General features: G+C 34.9%; 1 protein-coding gene across 3 annotated transcripts in view; it reads left to right on the top strand.

Annotated features, from left to right (window-relative positions):
* Wdpcp (WD repeat containing planar cell polarity effector) overlaps window positions 1–18,853 on the top strand; it is a 246,792-nt gene that overhangs the window by 79,150 nt on the left and 148,789 nt on the right. For all 3 annotated transcript variants that reach the window (XM_090336831.1, XM_090336830.1, XM_090336832.1), the window contains exons 7-9: window positions 2,990–3,104; window positions 5,503–5,636; window positions 9,070–9,258. In XM_090336831.1, coding sequence (XP_090192957.1) covers window positions 2,990–3,104; window positions 5,503–5,636; window positions 9,070–9,258 — 438 coding nt within the window. The remainder of the gene's footprint in view (window positions 1–2,989; window positions 3,105–5,502; window positions 5,637–9,069; window positions 9,259–18,853) is intronic.

Here is an 18,853-nt window from a genome sequence, read left to right on the forward strand (position 1 = left end):
CTGTTAGGAGAGTTCTTTCGTGATGTTGGTGGTGAGAAGAAAAATTAGTGAAAAATAAATTAAGGTCTTGGACAAATTAAGTTCTGAAAGGACTTACAAATGGGAACGGTGACAAAAGATTGTTCCTTTTTCTGGTTACAACTCAACTGGAGCCCCGATGTTTCATGTCTAACACTGAGTCTAACCTGAGAAAATGAGGATTTCTGTTGACATGGTTTGCTGTCGCAGGAGACCTAGAGAGGGCTGGACAAGTGATTTGTATCTGAGTTACATCCCCAGCCATAGGCAGAAGATTTTTTAAAAGGACAAAGCAATGTCTTGGACAGCATGGAGTACTTTGAGCACACATCCTAGGAGGAATGGTGAAACGTTGGTCATTGAGAACATTCTGTGACAAACATTACAAAATATTGTTTGCAAAATACTAACCCTGGTCCTATGAAATGAGTAACTATCATGTCAATTTTCAGAAGAGGAAATGAAGGTCCAGAGAGGTTAAATAAACCCTCTCAGGGTCATACTGTAGTGAGAGATCGGGTCAATGTGGATTTCAGTTAATGATCTTAACCATCTTTGAATATTTGAATAGCCAGTACTAAAGTAGAACAGGCTAGGGTGGAAGTTCTTAGGAGATAGCTTTAGGCTTACCCACACATTCCAGAATCTTCCCCGTACACTGAGAATGTACCCTCTAACATGACCAGTAAGAGAACTACATCAGACTTGCTTCTATCTCTACTATTAACCTATGTTTATTCTATCTTAAGGATTATAATTGATTAATTTTTAGGCATTTATTGTAGACCAATGCTCATTTTGTTGATGTTAAATGAAAAATAAATACTATTTAAATTGATTTATTTTTTGAGCTGTTGATTTTTATTGAATGAAAAATAAATGATATTTAAACTGAGGAAAAGAGAAAAAAAGACTTCATTCTAAGTGTCTCTTCTTGGAAAAGCTTTCTGATGGGGCAATTGAACTGATTACTGGCAGTACTTGTCTGCTGCAGACTTGAAGGCATGTTGTGGAGGAAAATGCCCCTACATGAAAATACATTTTCTAGTCCTGTGACTTTGTTGGTATGCTTTCTGTAAACACATGTTACGCACCTACTCTATCTGGCATTGTTCCAGTTACTGAAGATAAAATGATAATGTAGCTTAATCCATATCTGTAAGGAATTAATATCAACTGAGAAAGGCAATTAAGAGTATAGATGTAAAATTCAGTAGAAAAGAAAAGGACAGACTTTAGAGAGATTTTTGAATAAAATAGAAGCATAGAAAAATGTATTAAGGAAGGATAACTCTATATGAAAGGTGAGCGTAGGACCTTTCCTCTCTGAGAAGGGAGAAGGGAACATGGAGAGTGAAGACCATGTGCTATGGTGCAAGCAGGGAATTCCCACAAATTTGCCTCCAAGATAAGATGCAGGACTGGACATAACTCAGTAGGTTAATTAATTTGTATTTTGACATTCTTAGAACAAATGAATCTTGTCTTATTTTAGTCTCCAGAAGTCATAAAGATGACTAAGCCTCCTTCCTCCCTATCCCCACTCTACAGGCCAATAGATACAGTGACATGAAATGAATGAATCCATTAAATCAAGTAAAAGTAAGGGTTTGTTGATTAAGAAAAAGACTCTAGCAATATTGACTGTAGCAATATCTTTCCATTTCTTTGCTTCATGTGCCTGGAATCTCTTGGATGGTAGGGGAATAGTGGTCTTTCATTCTAAGACTTTGGTCCCTAGATAAGCGTATCTTTCATGCATGTCAAATGTGCCTGAATGGAATCACTGTCTCATGGTTGGGACTTGATGCGTAGGTAGGTGGGGAATTTCCCTGTTTGGTTTAAATCATAGTTTTCTTTGGGTTTGGCTAGCATGTTCATGATTAGTTTACTGACAATTGGTTTTTTTCTTCTTATACCATATGTTATTCCATGATTCATCAGCTTTGAGTCTGTTGCCTTGAAGGTGAAACAATTTCTTCCAATGTTGATATTTCAAAATCTCGTAGATAACAAGCATGCACATATGCAGAGTCCTTGCAGAAGTTTTAAACATTTGGAGATGAATGAATTATACTGCTACAAATGGAAAGGAGCAATGAAAAATTGTAATGGTGATATCCAGTCATCTTTTGTTGGGTGGCTGCTTGAATGCTGATATTGATAAAGCCTGGATGCTTATCTTTCCTTGTGACATTGCTTATGGTTGTGTTTATGACTTTAAAGTGTTTTTACTTAATTGCCTTAATTTACATGTATTTTAATATTTTAGACTGACATGATCTTTAGTTTTGGAAGTAGGGCTTAAATTCCATTTATATAACATTATATGTTTATATTCTAATGGTGGCTTCTCTTCTGTATTTAAAATTTAGCAATGATTATTTAAGCCTCAAGAAATGTTCTTTTAGCTTCAGATACAAATAATAATCTCTGAAATATTTTAATAGAGCACATTACATTTTCTGAATGCAAAACAAAGCAGTCATTTCTGCATGGGCACTTTTTATTATTTTTTTTATTGTCGGGGTAATATATAGAGGGGTTACAGTTACATTCACCAGGTAGTAGGTGCATTAACTTCTCACACATTGATACCCCTTCTCATGTTTTTGTCCCCATTTGCCTACCCCCATCCTCTCTCAGTCATCTTGTTTTCCCACCTTCCCTTTCCTATTTCAAATAATGCATGGTCACTTTCTAAGTATTTAGACGATTAGGTTTCTACATGGACTAAATTAGCTTTCTGCATATAACTTTAATCAGTATACTTTAGTACATGGCATCATTTAGCTACCTGTCTCTTTAATCACAATGTCACTGATTGCTTTTCATTGGAGTGAAACTCTTCATAATTTAATGGTGTAAATACATATATAAATATTTGTCTAAGTTTGTACATTTGGAGAGATTTTTTAAGAGATTCTAATTCTCCACATTTTCCTCTCTCCTCTTGCTTACCTGGTTTTAGCTCCTCTTTGGTTCAGGTGTGCTGGTGTCCCTAAGCCTTTCTGGGTCGCAGCTGGAGAAAGTGGTGATTGATAAAAGCCTGGTGGGGAAGCTCGGCTCAGACACCATCAGCGATGGTAATTACCCCCATGTGCAAATCAATTGCTTACATTAACAGTGGGGCAGGAGAAATAGTGTGTCAACAGGTAGACTAATTATTAACCCAAGGGACTTGCAAACAGAACAAGTAATTGCTTGTAATAGCTTACTTACAATCCCCAGGACCAATATAAGTTTCCACTAATATTTAATAGCAATGTTTCTTTTTTTCTTCTTACCAAATGTTAGGCTCATATTCTGGATATTTTCTACTCTTAAAAAATATGAATATATTTTCAAAGTAAGCTTGTTTTAATTATTTCATGATAATTCCTCTATTATTATAATTAATTATTATTGTTATTGGTGATGGTAGGATTTGTACTCAGAGCCTCATGCTTGCTGAGCAAGCATTCTACCACTCGAGCCATGCTTCCAGGAATTTTGCCTTGTTTTTTTAGATAGGATCTCACACATTTTATATAGCGATCCAAGGATCTTGGACTCTGATCTTTCTCCTTCCATCTTCTGCAGTAGCTGGGTCCACAGGTAGGAGCCACTGTTCCTGCCTTGTTGTATTGAGATAAAATCTTGCTAACCTCTTTTTTTACCCTCACTGAACTACATCCTTCCATGGGTGTCTTCTAAGTAGCTGGGCTTACAGGTGTGTAGCACTGAATGCCTGGCCTTCATTTCAAGTGAATTTTTAATAACACAAATATGTTGACACAGATAAAATGGCATAAGAGCTTTGATTCTTTTAGGAAGATATTTTGTTACTAGTCCATGACTACTGACTTTTGAGAGATTTGAAACTCTTACCTAAACAATGAAAATCAATTCCAGATATACTGGTTCTACTGACTGAAAACACAAATAGTATATAATTGGTACAAAATTCATAAGAAAATGTTCTAAGTCATTCACTGAATAGGAAAGCCACTTTTGAGCCATAAAGTCACAATGCTTGATTCCAGACTACCTATGTTGTTTATTTCAAGAAAATAACCATATAGAATTATTTCCATTATTTGTTTATTTATTGTTAAGGAAACTGAAGCTAAATGGCATTGGAACATAACCAGGCTATTATAGCTGGAAAGTGACCGAACTGAGATTTGAATACAGGTTCTGACTGCAACACCCATTTTCTTTCTGCTACACTATGCAGACTCCTGAATTTTTCAGATTTTGTCTTTCTATTTAAGGCAAAAAGATCTAAAAACAAACTTCATTATATGAAAATGGTCAGTATCTTAAATTGAACAGAGAAAGATGTAGCTTAGTAGACAGACAGAAGTGAGAGTGAAGAGACCTGTCCACTGTGTGCTCTCACTAGCAGCCTCTGAGAAACCCAGACATAATCACATCACCTTAAAGAAAGCGCTCTGCAGGATGGTTATAATTAGCAACATTACTGATAATAATAAGCAGGGCTAGGACTGTAAGCATGCCATTTCCCCTTCCATGTAGGAAGATGGTGTTAAGGGAGCTTCCCTATGGAAGATGTTCCATTTTCATATTCTAAGAATTGAACCTTTTGTTGACATTACAAATGGAATAGTGACTGTGATGACTTTGTCATTTTGATGCTCCTCTATAAGAATTAAAATGAGACTTCCAATGCTATTCGTGTCTCTGAGTTATCTTTTTTCACTTGTTTCTTTTATTTGTACCCAAAATAATACACTCTCATGGGACATGATAACAATGTGGTTTCTTGGCAGTCCTCCAGGTTCTCCTGTTATTGTGCAGATCCACTGTTGGTCACTGCTTGCGCAGCCAGGGGTGTGGAAATCAAGAAAAATGTCTTAAGAAATTCCACAATTCCTTTATGCTAGGAACAGTGAATTTCTCAAATAACTATTATATATTTTATCAGTAATTTCATTGCACTTATGGCTCAATGTGTAAACCATGATATTATCTACACACCTTCTATATTGTCAAAAGAAGGAAGTATTGATTAAAATATTAAAGGGGTAAATCTAAATAAAATTTAGACTGGTTGAAAACATTTATTAGTATACTCTCCTTATTTTATTCTCAGACAGTGTATAGTATAAAAACATGTAATTACAATGTAAGCACAAATGAACGTAACTGTTGTTTCATGTTTGCACTTTGTATGCTTGTATGCTTCTGTAATCTTGATTCTACATATTTCTAAATTGTGGTGGTCCCCAAATGTTAATTTATATTGAAATAGTCACAGAAACAAAACAAAAACTAAATCTGTATGATTAAACTGGTGGTGGTTGTTTATTCACATCACTAATATTTTGTTAAATGTCATGACCATATTTTAGGTACCAGTGATTCTGGTTAATTTACCTTCTGAAAACAGCACTTTTGGAACATTTTTGTGGAAAACAATCTATTAATTTGCCACGGTTTTATTCTAAGTTGGTAACATCAAATCCTTTTTTTTTTTAGCTCTTCTCACAGACAGTTTTATCATCTTATCATTTTTGGCACAAAACAAACTATGTTTCATTCAGTTTACAAAGAAGATGGATTCGTCTGATGTAAATAAAAGACTAGAAAAACTCTCGGCCTTGGATTATAAGGTACAACTCTCAATGTATATAGTTATATTACAAATTAAGATATACTGGAATATTACATGAGTTACTATTATAGCTATTATTCTTGAATACATCTGGATTTCAGAAAACTCTAAATTATTACAGGATTAAGGTTGATTTACTATAGTGGCCTTCCCTATGTTTCATTTTTATTCTTCAATGGGGAGAGTTTTAGCAGTGACGTATGGAATAATTTTTATAGTAGTTCTGAAAGTCACAGGTAACAGGCAAATGGCATTTTTCAAAAAAAATTTTTTTGGCCACTCATAAAAATCCATTCTCATTTCCCATTAAAGCTCTAGTTTCCACTTCATGAAAATCAAAAGAAGGAAGAAGCCTTTTTCGAAGAAAAGTGCAATAAACAAGGAGTAGGAAAATCTTACCCCTACTCCCAGCTATAAATGAAGAAAACACAAAAAATTTTTTTCTTTTAGAGTATCTCTCCCTTCACTAACTCCAGGTAATTTGTTTCGTTGTATCAGGCAGGGATTTTACATCTGTTAAGGCAGGATTTTTATTTCAAATGATGTGTTTAAATTTTGCTACATAACATTTTAACTGCTAGGAAGGCATTCTCTCTGCTAGGATGAGTATCTAATACATTTTCCAGGCTGTTTCAGTTCAAGGCCTCCTTTCAGCAATGACTTGTGTTTGCAAGATTGATCCAGCCTCTGTGACGTGGATTTGAGACAGTTCACTGTTCACTGAGAACAGAGCTGATATACAGCTTTCTTAAAAAAGATACACACTTATGCCATACCTAGAGTTTCTATAGCAAGGGCAAAGATTTTTAGAAGTCAGCTCCATGGTTTGTAATTTGTGTGTGGTTTGGAGAGACTAGTATTTAACCTAACTTTGTGCACTGTGGGATCATTTCTTATGACTGAGGTGGCAAGTGTGGGGAGGATTTTGTTTTGTTTACTAGAAGCATCTATTCTTACGAAAAGGATTTTAAAATGGAATGAAATGCATGAAATATGTTTTCCATTGTGGTAATAAGCTATAGTGAGGTTTGCTTTACAGCTTTGTGGGGAGCTGGTATAAATCTTGATGTTTAATTGGAAATTTGTTCACATATTATACTTAATTATCAAGACAATTTTTCCTTTAGCATTCTTAAGGGGATGCTAGTTTCCAAATGGCTAACTGCAGATTCATTTGAAACATTAGTTTTCTGTTAAAATTGCTCCCTAAAGTGCGACAATAGGCATTAACCCAAGCCATTTAGAATAAGCATGGTGAATGCTAGTATAAAAACTGGATATAATTAGCTGCTTCTTATTAGATATGAAGGATAGCTTGGTGAAGTCTCCTGAACTAAAGGATAGTAGCTACCTGTTAGGGAGAGCAAAGAAAACTAACATCATGTCATTTTTTCTTAGGAAAACTTACGCATAACAGAGCTATAGCATTTGGGTCCTTATACCTTAAATAAGAGAATTAACTCACTTATTTCTTCTACCTCTGGATTTGAGAAATTAGGAGGGTGAGCCCTCCACATCACTTCTGTACATTACAGAATTAATTTGTTTCCTTTTAGAAAGCCTGTGGATTTCATTTCCTGTTTCAATATTTAAAATAAAGATATATGATAATTAGTAAAAAAAAAAAGAAAACCCTGCCATTTCTTCATTGGAAGGATATTTTAAGAAACTTATTCATTTTCCCTGCCCTCTTAATCATCATGACAGAATACTGATACCACTAAAACTCATAGGAAATATGAAATTTCAAATAACAACTCATTTGCATTATGTGAGAAATTAAAATGCCAATCACTCATTTTAAACTCTTTTCTCATTTTGAAATTTGTAAGTAATATGCCTACTTGGCAAGTTGGACATTAAGATATAATGTGTATGTATGTGTTGTTAAGTACTTAGCAATTCTACTATGCTATTTCTCTCCAATAAGAAAGTTAAAATAATTATATTGATGCCATAACTGTAAATGTTTTCATTTCAAATCATAAAGTACATCTGGGTTTTGTCATAGCCCATTTGGATTTTAATACAAGGAAGTTGTATCAGATCTTATCATTTTGTTTTCTTCGGTACCTTACCATAATTTAATTATTTCTGATTGGAATAATTTTGGTTAAGAAAATTTCAGGTTAAATATCCTGAAACTGCTGACCTCTAACTAAAGTTTTTCTTTCTACATTTTGAAACTCCAAATTCAATTTAACAGTGAAAAGATAGTACAAGGAGTTAAATGTTTACCATGAGAGAACAACACTGGTAATTACTTTGATTTCGGTTCCTTTTGATGTGCATTCAGAGGATGAAGAGGTCAATAATATTATGGCCATGCAAATAGAAAAGGGTTCCTTTTGACCATATTGAAAAAAATAGCAGAGGATTATTAAAGCATTAACCTTGATTTTAATGGCCTTGGTTGAGTGGTGAGATCACAATTTGGATGAGCCTGATTATTTACTAAATACAATACATAAATGCAACGGGTTCTTAACACCCATTGCACTCTGGCATTATCGCATTACTGCCATCCTTTGTTGCCTTGCAGACAGGAATATGAAAGCAATCTGTCATGTAGTGAGACTGGCTCCAGAAGCATTTCTCTGATAAGAAGACCCCCTGCCCTTTGCTAGTGTCTGGTCCAGTAGGCTTAGCCATGCGCTTAATCCCCAGAAAGTGGTTCGATTATTGCTGACCAGCAATGGCAAGATAGTTTTTTTTTTCTTCCAAGCTATCAACCTTCCATTAATTCCTTAAGCAGAAATACGGTGCAATCTATATTTCCTTGGCATGTGTCACCCAGATGGTGTCGTGCTTATGTTTTCAAATAACTATGTTCCAAAATAACATAGTTTGAATAATAAATTCTACAAATCCTTCCGAAGAAAGAAAAGCATAATTCTCAGAAGCTGCATAAACTTTTACGCATGATGCTGTGGCTTATCCCTTTTATGCAGAATATATGTGTATACATCTTACATATTCTTTTTCAGAGATGTTTGCTCAAGTTGTTTTTTTCTTTGATGTCAGTCATTGTTAACATGTATGTCTTAAACAGTAGTCAGACATCCTTGGTCAGCAGTACTGAACTTGTCATTTAATACAGCTAGTCTTGAAACCTATGTGTAGGTCGATGCTGTCAAGCAACCATGACTGTACATTTTGGTATTGATTGGAATTGCTACATCCAATTCCTCCCTAACTCACATTTCTTCTTTTTCCTTTCCTCTGCTAAAAATGGGGAGAATTGTGAACATATGTCTTTTTTATCTATGTGTCAAAAGAATTTGGTAAATTCTGACACCCTCTGAAGATGCATGTTTAACATGCATATTTACTTGCATGTATCTACATTTACAGATGCTTTAATTTTGTAATACTTTGAGTTTACATCTTTTCAAAGAAATGTTTCTCATATGTTTTTTTTTTATCATTAGATTTCCTATTTTGAAATACCTGGCCCAGTTAACAGGACAACACAGCGTCATCTAGCTATCAATTGCAATCAGGATAGAGTTGTTTGTTGGTGGCCTCTGGTCAGTGATGATGCTTGGCCTTGGGCTCCCATTTCTTCTGAGGACAAAGCCAATCTGCTTCTCCTAGGTTGTGCTCAAGGAAGACTTGAGGTAAATCTAAAATAATCATTCACAGTTTAGTAAAATTGTATTCGTTTTTCTAAAGTAAATGTGCATACTTTTCAGACCTAGAATTCATGTTATCAGATATTCAGAAAAGATAATGCATATAAAATGAGACCCTACAAAGTATCATAACTAAGGGATAACCAAAAAATTCTAGGGTTGGCTAGAATAGGGTAGCAATTAAGAACACAGGTTTCTAGGGTCAGATCCTAGGTCTGCTCCTTTGTAGTACTTTCTGCTTGAGCAAGTTACTTGCTGTATGTGCTGTAGTTTTATTATTTAAAAAAAAACAGTTGATAGGCCAGGAGTTTGGCCTAGTGGTAGAATGTTTGGCTAGCATGCATGAAGATCCGGGTACCACCTACATAGAAAAGAAATAGTTGATAAAGATAAGTAAATAATTAAAGCAATCAGTACTTGCACATAACAAACTCTGAATCACTCACTGTTGATTACTGTTATTGTTAGCACTATCATACTGTTTGTTCATGATTTCATGCCTGTGTCACAGCTGGGTTCAGTGGCTGGCACCCGCAAGCCCAGCTACACAGGAGGTAGAGAGTGGGAGGATCATGGCTAGCAAGACTCCATCTCAATAAAGAATCTGGACTTTTTGTAGCATATGTGTCATCCTAGCTACAAGAGAACTTAGAAGGATTAAGGTCCAAGGCTGACCCTGGCCAAAACTTGAGACCCTACCTGAAGAAATAACTGAAGCAAAGGGAGCCTAACTCAGGCGATAAGAGCACCTTCCTATCCAGCCCAAATTCAATTATTGTCTATTAATTTCACTCAGTTAACACATATTAGTTAAATATCCATTTATTGCAAGTCCTTGAGGTGGTAAACTGCCAAAGGTGAAGAACTTTAAGGAAGGTACAGAACAGTATCCTTCTCAGTCTAGTAGCCTGTCTTGCATGAAAGCACCACAAGTATTGATATACAAGATGAGGATAATATCTTCATTCATGATTTAATCACTCATTCTTAAAGACAAACTTCTCTTTCTCTTTTCAAAATTTTGTTTGGGTGACAAAAGAATGTTTGGTCCTGCCTATTTCTGGTTTTATAAGCTTTCAGGCTATGTTTATTATTTATTTTATTTTTAACTCATAATCCTTCTGCCTCACCCTCCCAAGTTCTGAGATTACTAGTGTGTACCACCATACCCATCTGCAAACTTCCTCTAAAGGCTAAAGTCCTAATATTTTATGTATGATATGTCTGTCCATCAGATTTCCACTCTCTCTGCTATAAGTTTCTTTGTTTCATTTCTTTTGGAACACTTCCAGTTTTGCTGTAATAACTTGTGTGATACAATTTAGGTGTGGATTTTGTAGCCTATACTTCCTGTTCATGTTCACCATTTTATTAACCTTGGTTCCAGAAGCTAATTAAGTACATGTTTTTTATTTTTAAATCAAAACCACTTAATGCCATTAAGCTAATTAAAAATCTTTAAGTGTTCTGATGTATAATCAAAGTAAAAATAAGTGAATCGCCTTTTCTTACACATTAACTAATTTCCTTTAATCAAACTGAGTGCACTCAGCTGAAAGGGATTTCTTAAGAGTATACATATAGTCTACATACCTCTTGCCTCGTGTTTCTAGGTCAGACTTTTCAACTAACTGGGTTTGCCTATTGATTACACCATACACTTGTGATTCAGGTTAACTCTCTGTAAGCTAATGCCTGCTTCTAGAAAATTCTGTGTTCTGGCTTTGGTTTTTAGGTTTTTGCTTTAAAAAAAAAAAAAGACAAGAATGGTCCCTTCCAAGTCCGTGCTTATCTAGATTTAGTCATTGCCTGCTCAAATATCTTCATTAGAGACTGAAACCAAACTCAGCCTTAGCTCTGAAAAGTCCACAATGATTGTCCTTGACCAACCTTTATAGTATTACTGTTTTATATAAACTTGAGCCCTGGCTAAAGGGATCTGATCTACTCATTGCCTCATTTCCCATTTCCTGAAAGTCATGCCAAGTGTTTCTGCCAGAAATAGGCATGCCATTCAGCAGCTGTAGAGCCTGTCCATGAGTAAGCACTATATTTCATGCCATGAGATTGAATAAGGAACTGTCCTACCTGCAAGAGTATCTGTGTCTAACTATTAAGAGGCAAATAAGACCATGTGTAGTTATATGAAAGTATCAATATTGCCGTGGAAAGACTGTGTAAACTATAATGGGATTCATAGAGAGTGGTTGATTCTAGAGAGATGGTAAGGGAAGAGGATTAAAGAAAGCTTTACAATGTGCCGGAATGTGATTGGTACACAATTTTATTTACCTTTTTTATCCTCTAGGTTTAATATCAAGATTGTACAATCCCCGTGGAGAGATTTGACTAGCTTTTTCTTCTTTTCTTCTCTGAAATAGTACAAAAGGGAATTATTTGATACTTGAAATTTTAGTAAAACTTGTTCTATTAAATTGCCTAGGAAGATAGACTTATTTTTAACTACTGATTTTATTTTAAACGAATCTTTTTAGGGATGGACTAAATTTTTGAATTCTTTTCTATAATTTGTAACTTTATAAAATTATCTACTTTGTGGGATTATTTACACTTTTCATGAAATTGTAAACAGTGTGTGTGTATGTATATATGACTCCCAGGCTAGGCTAATGCTCCACCAATGGGCTACAATCACACCAAGCAGTTTTAAATTCTCTACTCATTACATACCATTCTCCTCACTCCTAACATTTTACTATATACAATTCATCTTCTTGGCAAGAGCCTTGTCCTTGGATTTTTTCAGTTATTCTATTGAAATTAGCTTACTGGAAAAATTCTTACAAGTTTTGTTTTCAAAACTTCAAGTGAATATTGATATATATAAGGTTAATGTTCTTTGGAAGAAATAAATAAAAGAGTAATTGCTCTATTTTTGTGCATGTGAAGGCTTAATCTTTAATCATGAGTATAACTTCTTTTTGAAGACAGAATATCATACTAAAATCACCTGTCTATTGAAGTGTATGCTCAGGTATATCTCTTTATTTTTTTTTTTTGCCACTAGCAACGCAGGGGTTTCTTGAGTTAATTATCAGCATAACACAATATGCTTTTCCCCCTCTGATTCTGAGGTTTGAATTCTGGGCCTGGGCACTGTCCCTGAGCTTCTTTGCCTCCAGCTTTGATGGTAAGACTCTCAACAAGTTTCCTGTCCAGGCTGGCTTTGAACTGTGATATTCTGATCTCAACTTCCTGAATTTCTAGGATTACAGGTATGATCATTGGCACCTAGCTACAATATACTTTTTAAAAAATGAAATTCAAATTAAAAAGAAACAAAACAAATGACAAGAAAACCAAAACAAGAAAACCAACAGCCTTGTAGAAAAGAAATTTTAGAAAAAAGAAATCTTTAGATCTGTTTAGCTATAAAATTTTGAAAAAAATTCCTTTCTGGATATAGTCCAAAAAGATAATAAGCTTTTATTTGGACAGTGGCAGGATCCTAGAGCAGTCCTTACTTGCCTTGGCAACATGTTACAATCACCTGCAGAGCTTTTACTAAGGGGCCACCCAAACCAGTTCCTTTAGAATCTCTGGACAGGAGGGGGCATCAGGAATCTTTCACAGGTTCCCTAGGTGATTCTCCTGTGCATCCAAAGTTGAGACCCACTGCTTTATAGCAAAGTTAAAAAAAAAATTAAACCCATCCTTTTTGCATAACAGACCATGGAAAGGATAAAGCCCACATACTGAAGCAAATGAGAGTTTTAACAGTAGATTCTAAGTAGAAAATTGGCTTACCAAGCAGCTAACAAAAAAGAAAAGAAAACAAAGGAAACATAGAAGTAAGCTTTCTGAATTATCTCTTTCATAGGAGAAACACTTTTTAATTTATTTTATGGATATTAGAAAACCACAGGTCTAATTTCACACCACACAGCTCCACACAACAGTCCGTATCTTAATTAAAAGCACAGAGTAAAGGGAGTTATATAGTCTAAGGAAAAAAAATTCTTTTGAAGAATATATGATAGTGAAATAAAAGCAAGTTTTTATTGATAAATTCATTTAAAAATATCACTTAGGAGTCTATGTATGATTATATGCAATGTGATTGTTATTTTCATTTAAAGTTTTGTATCTTCTTTGTATTTCCTTTTGAAAAGTCCTTGCCATCTTTGTAGGACTACCTTAATCAATCACTTTGGCAATAGTGTGATGACAGCAACTTATGCCCTTACTTTTATATTTAAACAGGCATTTTAACTTTTTAGATATAAGGGTCTAATAGTGCCTTCTGAGCATGGCTTTTCTTGCTCACAAAAAGCCACTTTTATTTGTTTGCCAAATTAATTTAAAAAATATAAACAGAGAAACGGGGAATGTGACTGAGTGGTAGAGTGCTTACCTAGCATGCATGAAGCTATGGGTTCAATTCCTCAATACCACATAAACAGAAAAAGCCAAAAGTGGCTCAAGTGGTAGAATGCTAGCCTTGAGCAAAATAAGCTCAAGGACAAAGCCCCAGGACTGGCAAATAAATGAATAAATAAATAAATAAATATATTAAACTTTAAAGCTGTTGTTCAGGCTAATATAACATTAATAGATACTTCATTTCCTTACAAGAATTCAACATTGTTTTTGAAGTGATTTTCAGAAGTAATAACTGACAAAACAGTAATAATGTGCCAATTGCTAAAATAGTATAATTGACAAAAAAATGCATCCAGTAAATATCACAGATGTGTTCAATTGAAAAGCCAAAAGGTTTAAAACAACATGTCTTACTATGATGGGCTATATATTCTGTAGACATAATGTTTTATTACATAGAGTAATATGTGTCTATGACATACAAAGATTCAGCTTAATGTTAATTATGTTCTAAAATCTATGTGCCAGTGATTATATATAGATTCCTTTCTTGAATACTTGTTTGTTAAACATGACATTTGAAATATGATGTAAAATTCAATGATAATAAACTCTTAATTAAAAACCAAAAACATGTCTTACAGAGAAGTATATGTACAACTGGAGGCTGAGACAGGGGGATCATAAATTTGAGGCTAGCCTAGGCTATGTAAGATCCTATTTCAAAAAATAGTAATAAAGGCTGGGCATGGTAGCTTACGCCTGTAATCCTAGCTACTTAGGGGGTTGAGATCTGAGGATCAGGGTTCAAAGCCAGCTCGGGTACAAAAGGACCTGAGACTCTTATCTCCAGTTAACCTCTAGAAAATGGGAAGTGGGGCTTGGCTCAAGGGTAGGGAGGTAGCTTTGAGCTGAAGAGCTTAAGGACAGGGCCTAGGCCAAGTTCAAGCCCCATGACCCACCCAAAAAAAAAAAAAAAGGAAGAATACTTTTGAATTACTTAATTGAATTTGTTCTGAACTTATTTTTTTTTTCCTTGAAGGAAATGCTTTTTTTTGCCGCTTCAGGTTTTCTGGTGTTTAGATGGAGATAAGAGTCTCACAGACTTTGGTGCCCCCGGCTGGCTTTGAACCATAATCCTCAGATCTCTGCCCCCTAAGTAGCTAGGATTACAGGTGTGAGCCACCACGCCCGGCTAGGAAATGCTTTTATCTCACTAAGAGTCATGTTAGCTGCATTTGCTTATAATGAAATGACAGATACATTTGATTTTATGGGTGTTGGAGTTTATTACCTAGTGTAAAGTCAAATAAAAAATACACAAAAGTATATATAGTTAAAGAAGATAATTAAATATTGTCAGAGAAACACTACCTGGAACCATTACCATTTAAAGAAAAGTACTTTGCAACACCCTAAAATATCTCCATAGGCTCTGTCAAATTGTAACCTCCCCAAAGCAATCATCATCAACACATTACATCACATATATTCAAAGTTTTTTTTATCACGTAAGTGTACATCCTCAGAAATCATAATTTAACATTCTCTATTTAGAGCATTTTAATGTATATACTAAGTCTTTTGATTTGTAAGCTTTCATCTACCTCTTCTTGTCCTTAACTTTTATCCATTGGAACCATTTTGTTTTACAACCTGAATCTTATTGTTTGTATAGGCGTGGCATGGCTCAACGTGTTTGTTCTTGGAAAATTCTACTGTTTTGTAGGCAGTTTTGGTGAGGTGATATAAGGTGGTATGTCTTTTCATCAGGAGGCATATAATTTCATTTTTTTTTCATTTTCTCCTAGATGTTTCTTTTCTTTTTCCTTCTTCAACAAAGTAAGTCAAAATTAGTTATATTATATGATGCATATAAATAGTTAAACTGACCCACAAAAGGAGCCATAATAATGTTTCATTGTCATTTCAGCAGTCATTTCAAGGAGTCCTGTTGTTATTTCATTTAAATGTTTCCATTTCTCTTTGTTGATATCAGCAGTTATTGGTAGTATATCCATTAATTCATTAAAGCTGCAAAATATTAATGTTCTGAGCATATTATTTCATTTCCATTTACCAGTTGCAATATTTCCACTCAACTCTGATTTGTTGTTCCAATTGTTATAGTCATGTAAGATAAACAGAATAAATGACTAATTGTTTATTAAGATTTCCTATGTAAGATTACAAATTCTAATTTTAAAAGAATAACACTAATGCCAGTCACGGTGGCTCACACCTGTAATCCTAGCTACTCAAGAGGCTAAGATCTGAGGATCGCGGTTCAGAGCCAGCCTGGGTACTTAAAATCCATGAGACATTTATCTTCAGTTAACCACTAGAAAACTGGAAGTGATGCTGTGGCTCAAGTGGTAGGGTGGTAGCCTGGAGCTGAAGAACTCAGGGACAATAAGAGTTCAAGCCCTATGACTGACGACAAAAATAAATAAATAAATAAATAAATAAAATAGACTGTAGGGTGGCTTCATGCTAAACAAGCACTCTACTGTCAGGCGACACTCCCAGCCCTAGAGGATTTTATCAATATAAACATATAAAGTTATGAACTTTCCCATACTAAAAATATAGATAAGAACATTTATACCTCCTAGTAGATTTTTTTCTAGATGCTTGTTTTTTGGGGTTTTTTTTTTGCCAGTCCTGGGCTTGAGCTCAGGGCCTGAGCACTGCCCTTGGATTTTCTCAAGGCTAGAGCTCTACCACTTAAGCCTCAGCACCACTTCTGGGCTTTTTTCTATATATGTGGTACTGAGAAATCGAACCCGGGTCTTCATGCATGCTAGGCAAGCACTCTACCACTAGACCAAACTCCTGGCCCCTAGATGCTTTTTTTTTTTGTCTTTTTTGCCAGTCCTGGGCTTAAGCTCAGGGCCTGAGCACTGTTCTTGGATTTTTCTCAAGGCTAGAGCTCTACCACTTGAGCCTTAGCACCACTTCCAGCATTTTCTAAGTATGTGGTACCAAGGAATCGAACCCGGGTCTTCATGCATGCTAGGCAAGCACTCTAGGCCAAACTCCTGGCCCCTCGATGCTTATTTTTATACTCACAAGATATATTAGTCATATATGTCACCATTAATAGAATGCTATCAAATATAGTATACATATAGCCTATAGATATATACAGCAGATATATGCATTTAAAGATAGATGTTACTATTATGTTTTTTGTTAGTCAGCAAAGAAGTAGCACAGCAGAATACTCTCATTCACTGCTTATTAGAAAAACATTACTAGGGGGGAGGGAAACGGGTACCAAGACATGTGAAAGGGTATCAATGTATGTGAATTAATGCACCTTCTATCTGGCAAATATCATGTAACCCTTTTACTAATTACAATAAAAAAAAATAAAGAAATAAAAAAAGAAAAACATTACTAAACCATGGCAGAGAGCCACTTCTCAATAGTGGTAAGTCTCTCACTGAGAAAAGTGGTCTGTGTGTACATGCAGGCATATACAGTGGTGTTATTAGCATTATTGTTTGTAATACTGAAAAAATAAAGGGACAACATAAATGTATTCCAATAGGAAAATAAAAATTTGTGGTCCGTTTAATGGGCAGAATGCTACATGGAAATTGAAAAGACTAAATTAGAGCTGTTTGATTATATGATCTCAAAAGAATAAGCAAAAAATGACACTGTGACAAAATGACAGAATATATAAAATTTTTTAAAAATTGCTCTGGTCTGATGGGCAATTGTATATACATTTATTTATTTGAAATAGGAAAGGGAAGGGGGAAAACAAGATGAAGGAGGGGGGTGAAGGGAGGGAAATGGAGACAAAAATATAAGAAGGGGGTATCAATGTGTGAAAAGTAATGCACATTCTATCTGGCGAATATAACTAACCCCTCTTAATTACAACAAAAAAATTAAAGTCATAATGTAAAGAAAAAAAGAAGAAGAAATACCAACTTAGTCCCAGCATTGTCTATGGGAGAGAAAAGAATGAGGCCTGGCCAGACTTCAAGTGTGTACATAATATATTTTTTATTTGAAGCAAAAAGAGTATTTCCTAAAGATTTTTTTGTTTTTTATATATTTTTCTTCTCTACTTTTGTGTTTTGAATGTTTCATAAAAATAAAGTGTACTTTTTATCTCCAGTTCCTAAAAATTTCTACAAAGTGAGAGGAAAATGTAGATTTCAGAAAAATCCTAGTGATAAGCTAAGAACTTCTGGTTGCTGCATAATCTTTTAAGTAACCTGTTTACCCACTGGTGGAAATTTCAGTGCCAGAAAAGTCCTTTCTTTAAATAAATTTTCCTGATTTACATATTGGGTAACTTTAAAAAGATTTATAATAGATACCCTCTCTAGTAGAAACATGAAACTTGACAATCTCAAGCCAGTGTCTAATTCACTGTGATTACTTTCCTGCTTTTTTGTTCTTTCTGAATTTTTATATATCTTCAAGGGATGGTTACCAGTCTTAATGACCGATATTTCCTTCCTTTCCTTCTCTATAGGTTTTCCTCTTTGAAGATTCTTAAGTTAATTCTATATAATTTTTTCAAATTTAGTGGGGTTTTTTTGTCTATCGTGGGACTTGAACTCTGGGTTTGGGCACTGTTCCTGAGCTCTTCAGCTCAAGGCTATCGCTCTACCACTTGAGCCACAGCATCACTTTGGATTTTTTTTTCTGGTGGTGAATTGGAGATAGAGTCTCACGGACTTCCATGCCTAGGCTGGCTTTGAACCACGATCCTCAGATCTCAGCCTCTGGAGTAGATAGAATTCAGGTAGGAGCTGCCAGTGCCCAGCTTCAAATTTAGCAAATTTAGCTCTTTTTTTTTAAGAATAAAATGCATCATTTCTGTGATGCCTTTTTAACTGTCAGCTGATTGATTTAAACTTGGATAAAACATTTTGATATAGGGTTAGTACTGCCAACTTGCTTATCTTGGAAATTAGGAAAGTTTGGGATTGTTTATGAGTCCATCACTCTACTATTTCTTACCTTGTATTTCAACTTTTACAATTTATCAAGAGTTTTCTTTTAAAAAAATAGAAGGAAAAGTAGAGGGGAAAAACAGCATAGGCTAGTGGTCAATGATCTCTGGAACAATCTTCCTTCTCTAGCCCCTTCTAACACTACAGTCTGTTAATTAACACAATGCCTGTGTTTTTATGCTTTTCTTCCTTAATAGAGTTGAAGTGGAGAGCTTTTCCTTCATATTTTCAGGCTTTCAGTAGACTTTTAT

This window comes from Megascapheus bottae, chromosome 7 (genome assembly GCF_031878675.1).
Source record: "Megascapheus bottae isolate mThoBot1 chromosome 7, mThoBot2.hap1, whole genome shotgun sequence".
Lineage (NCBI taxonomy): Eukaryota > Metazoa > Chordata > Mammalia > Rodentia > Geomyidae > Megascapheus > Megascapheus bottae.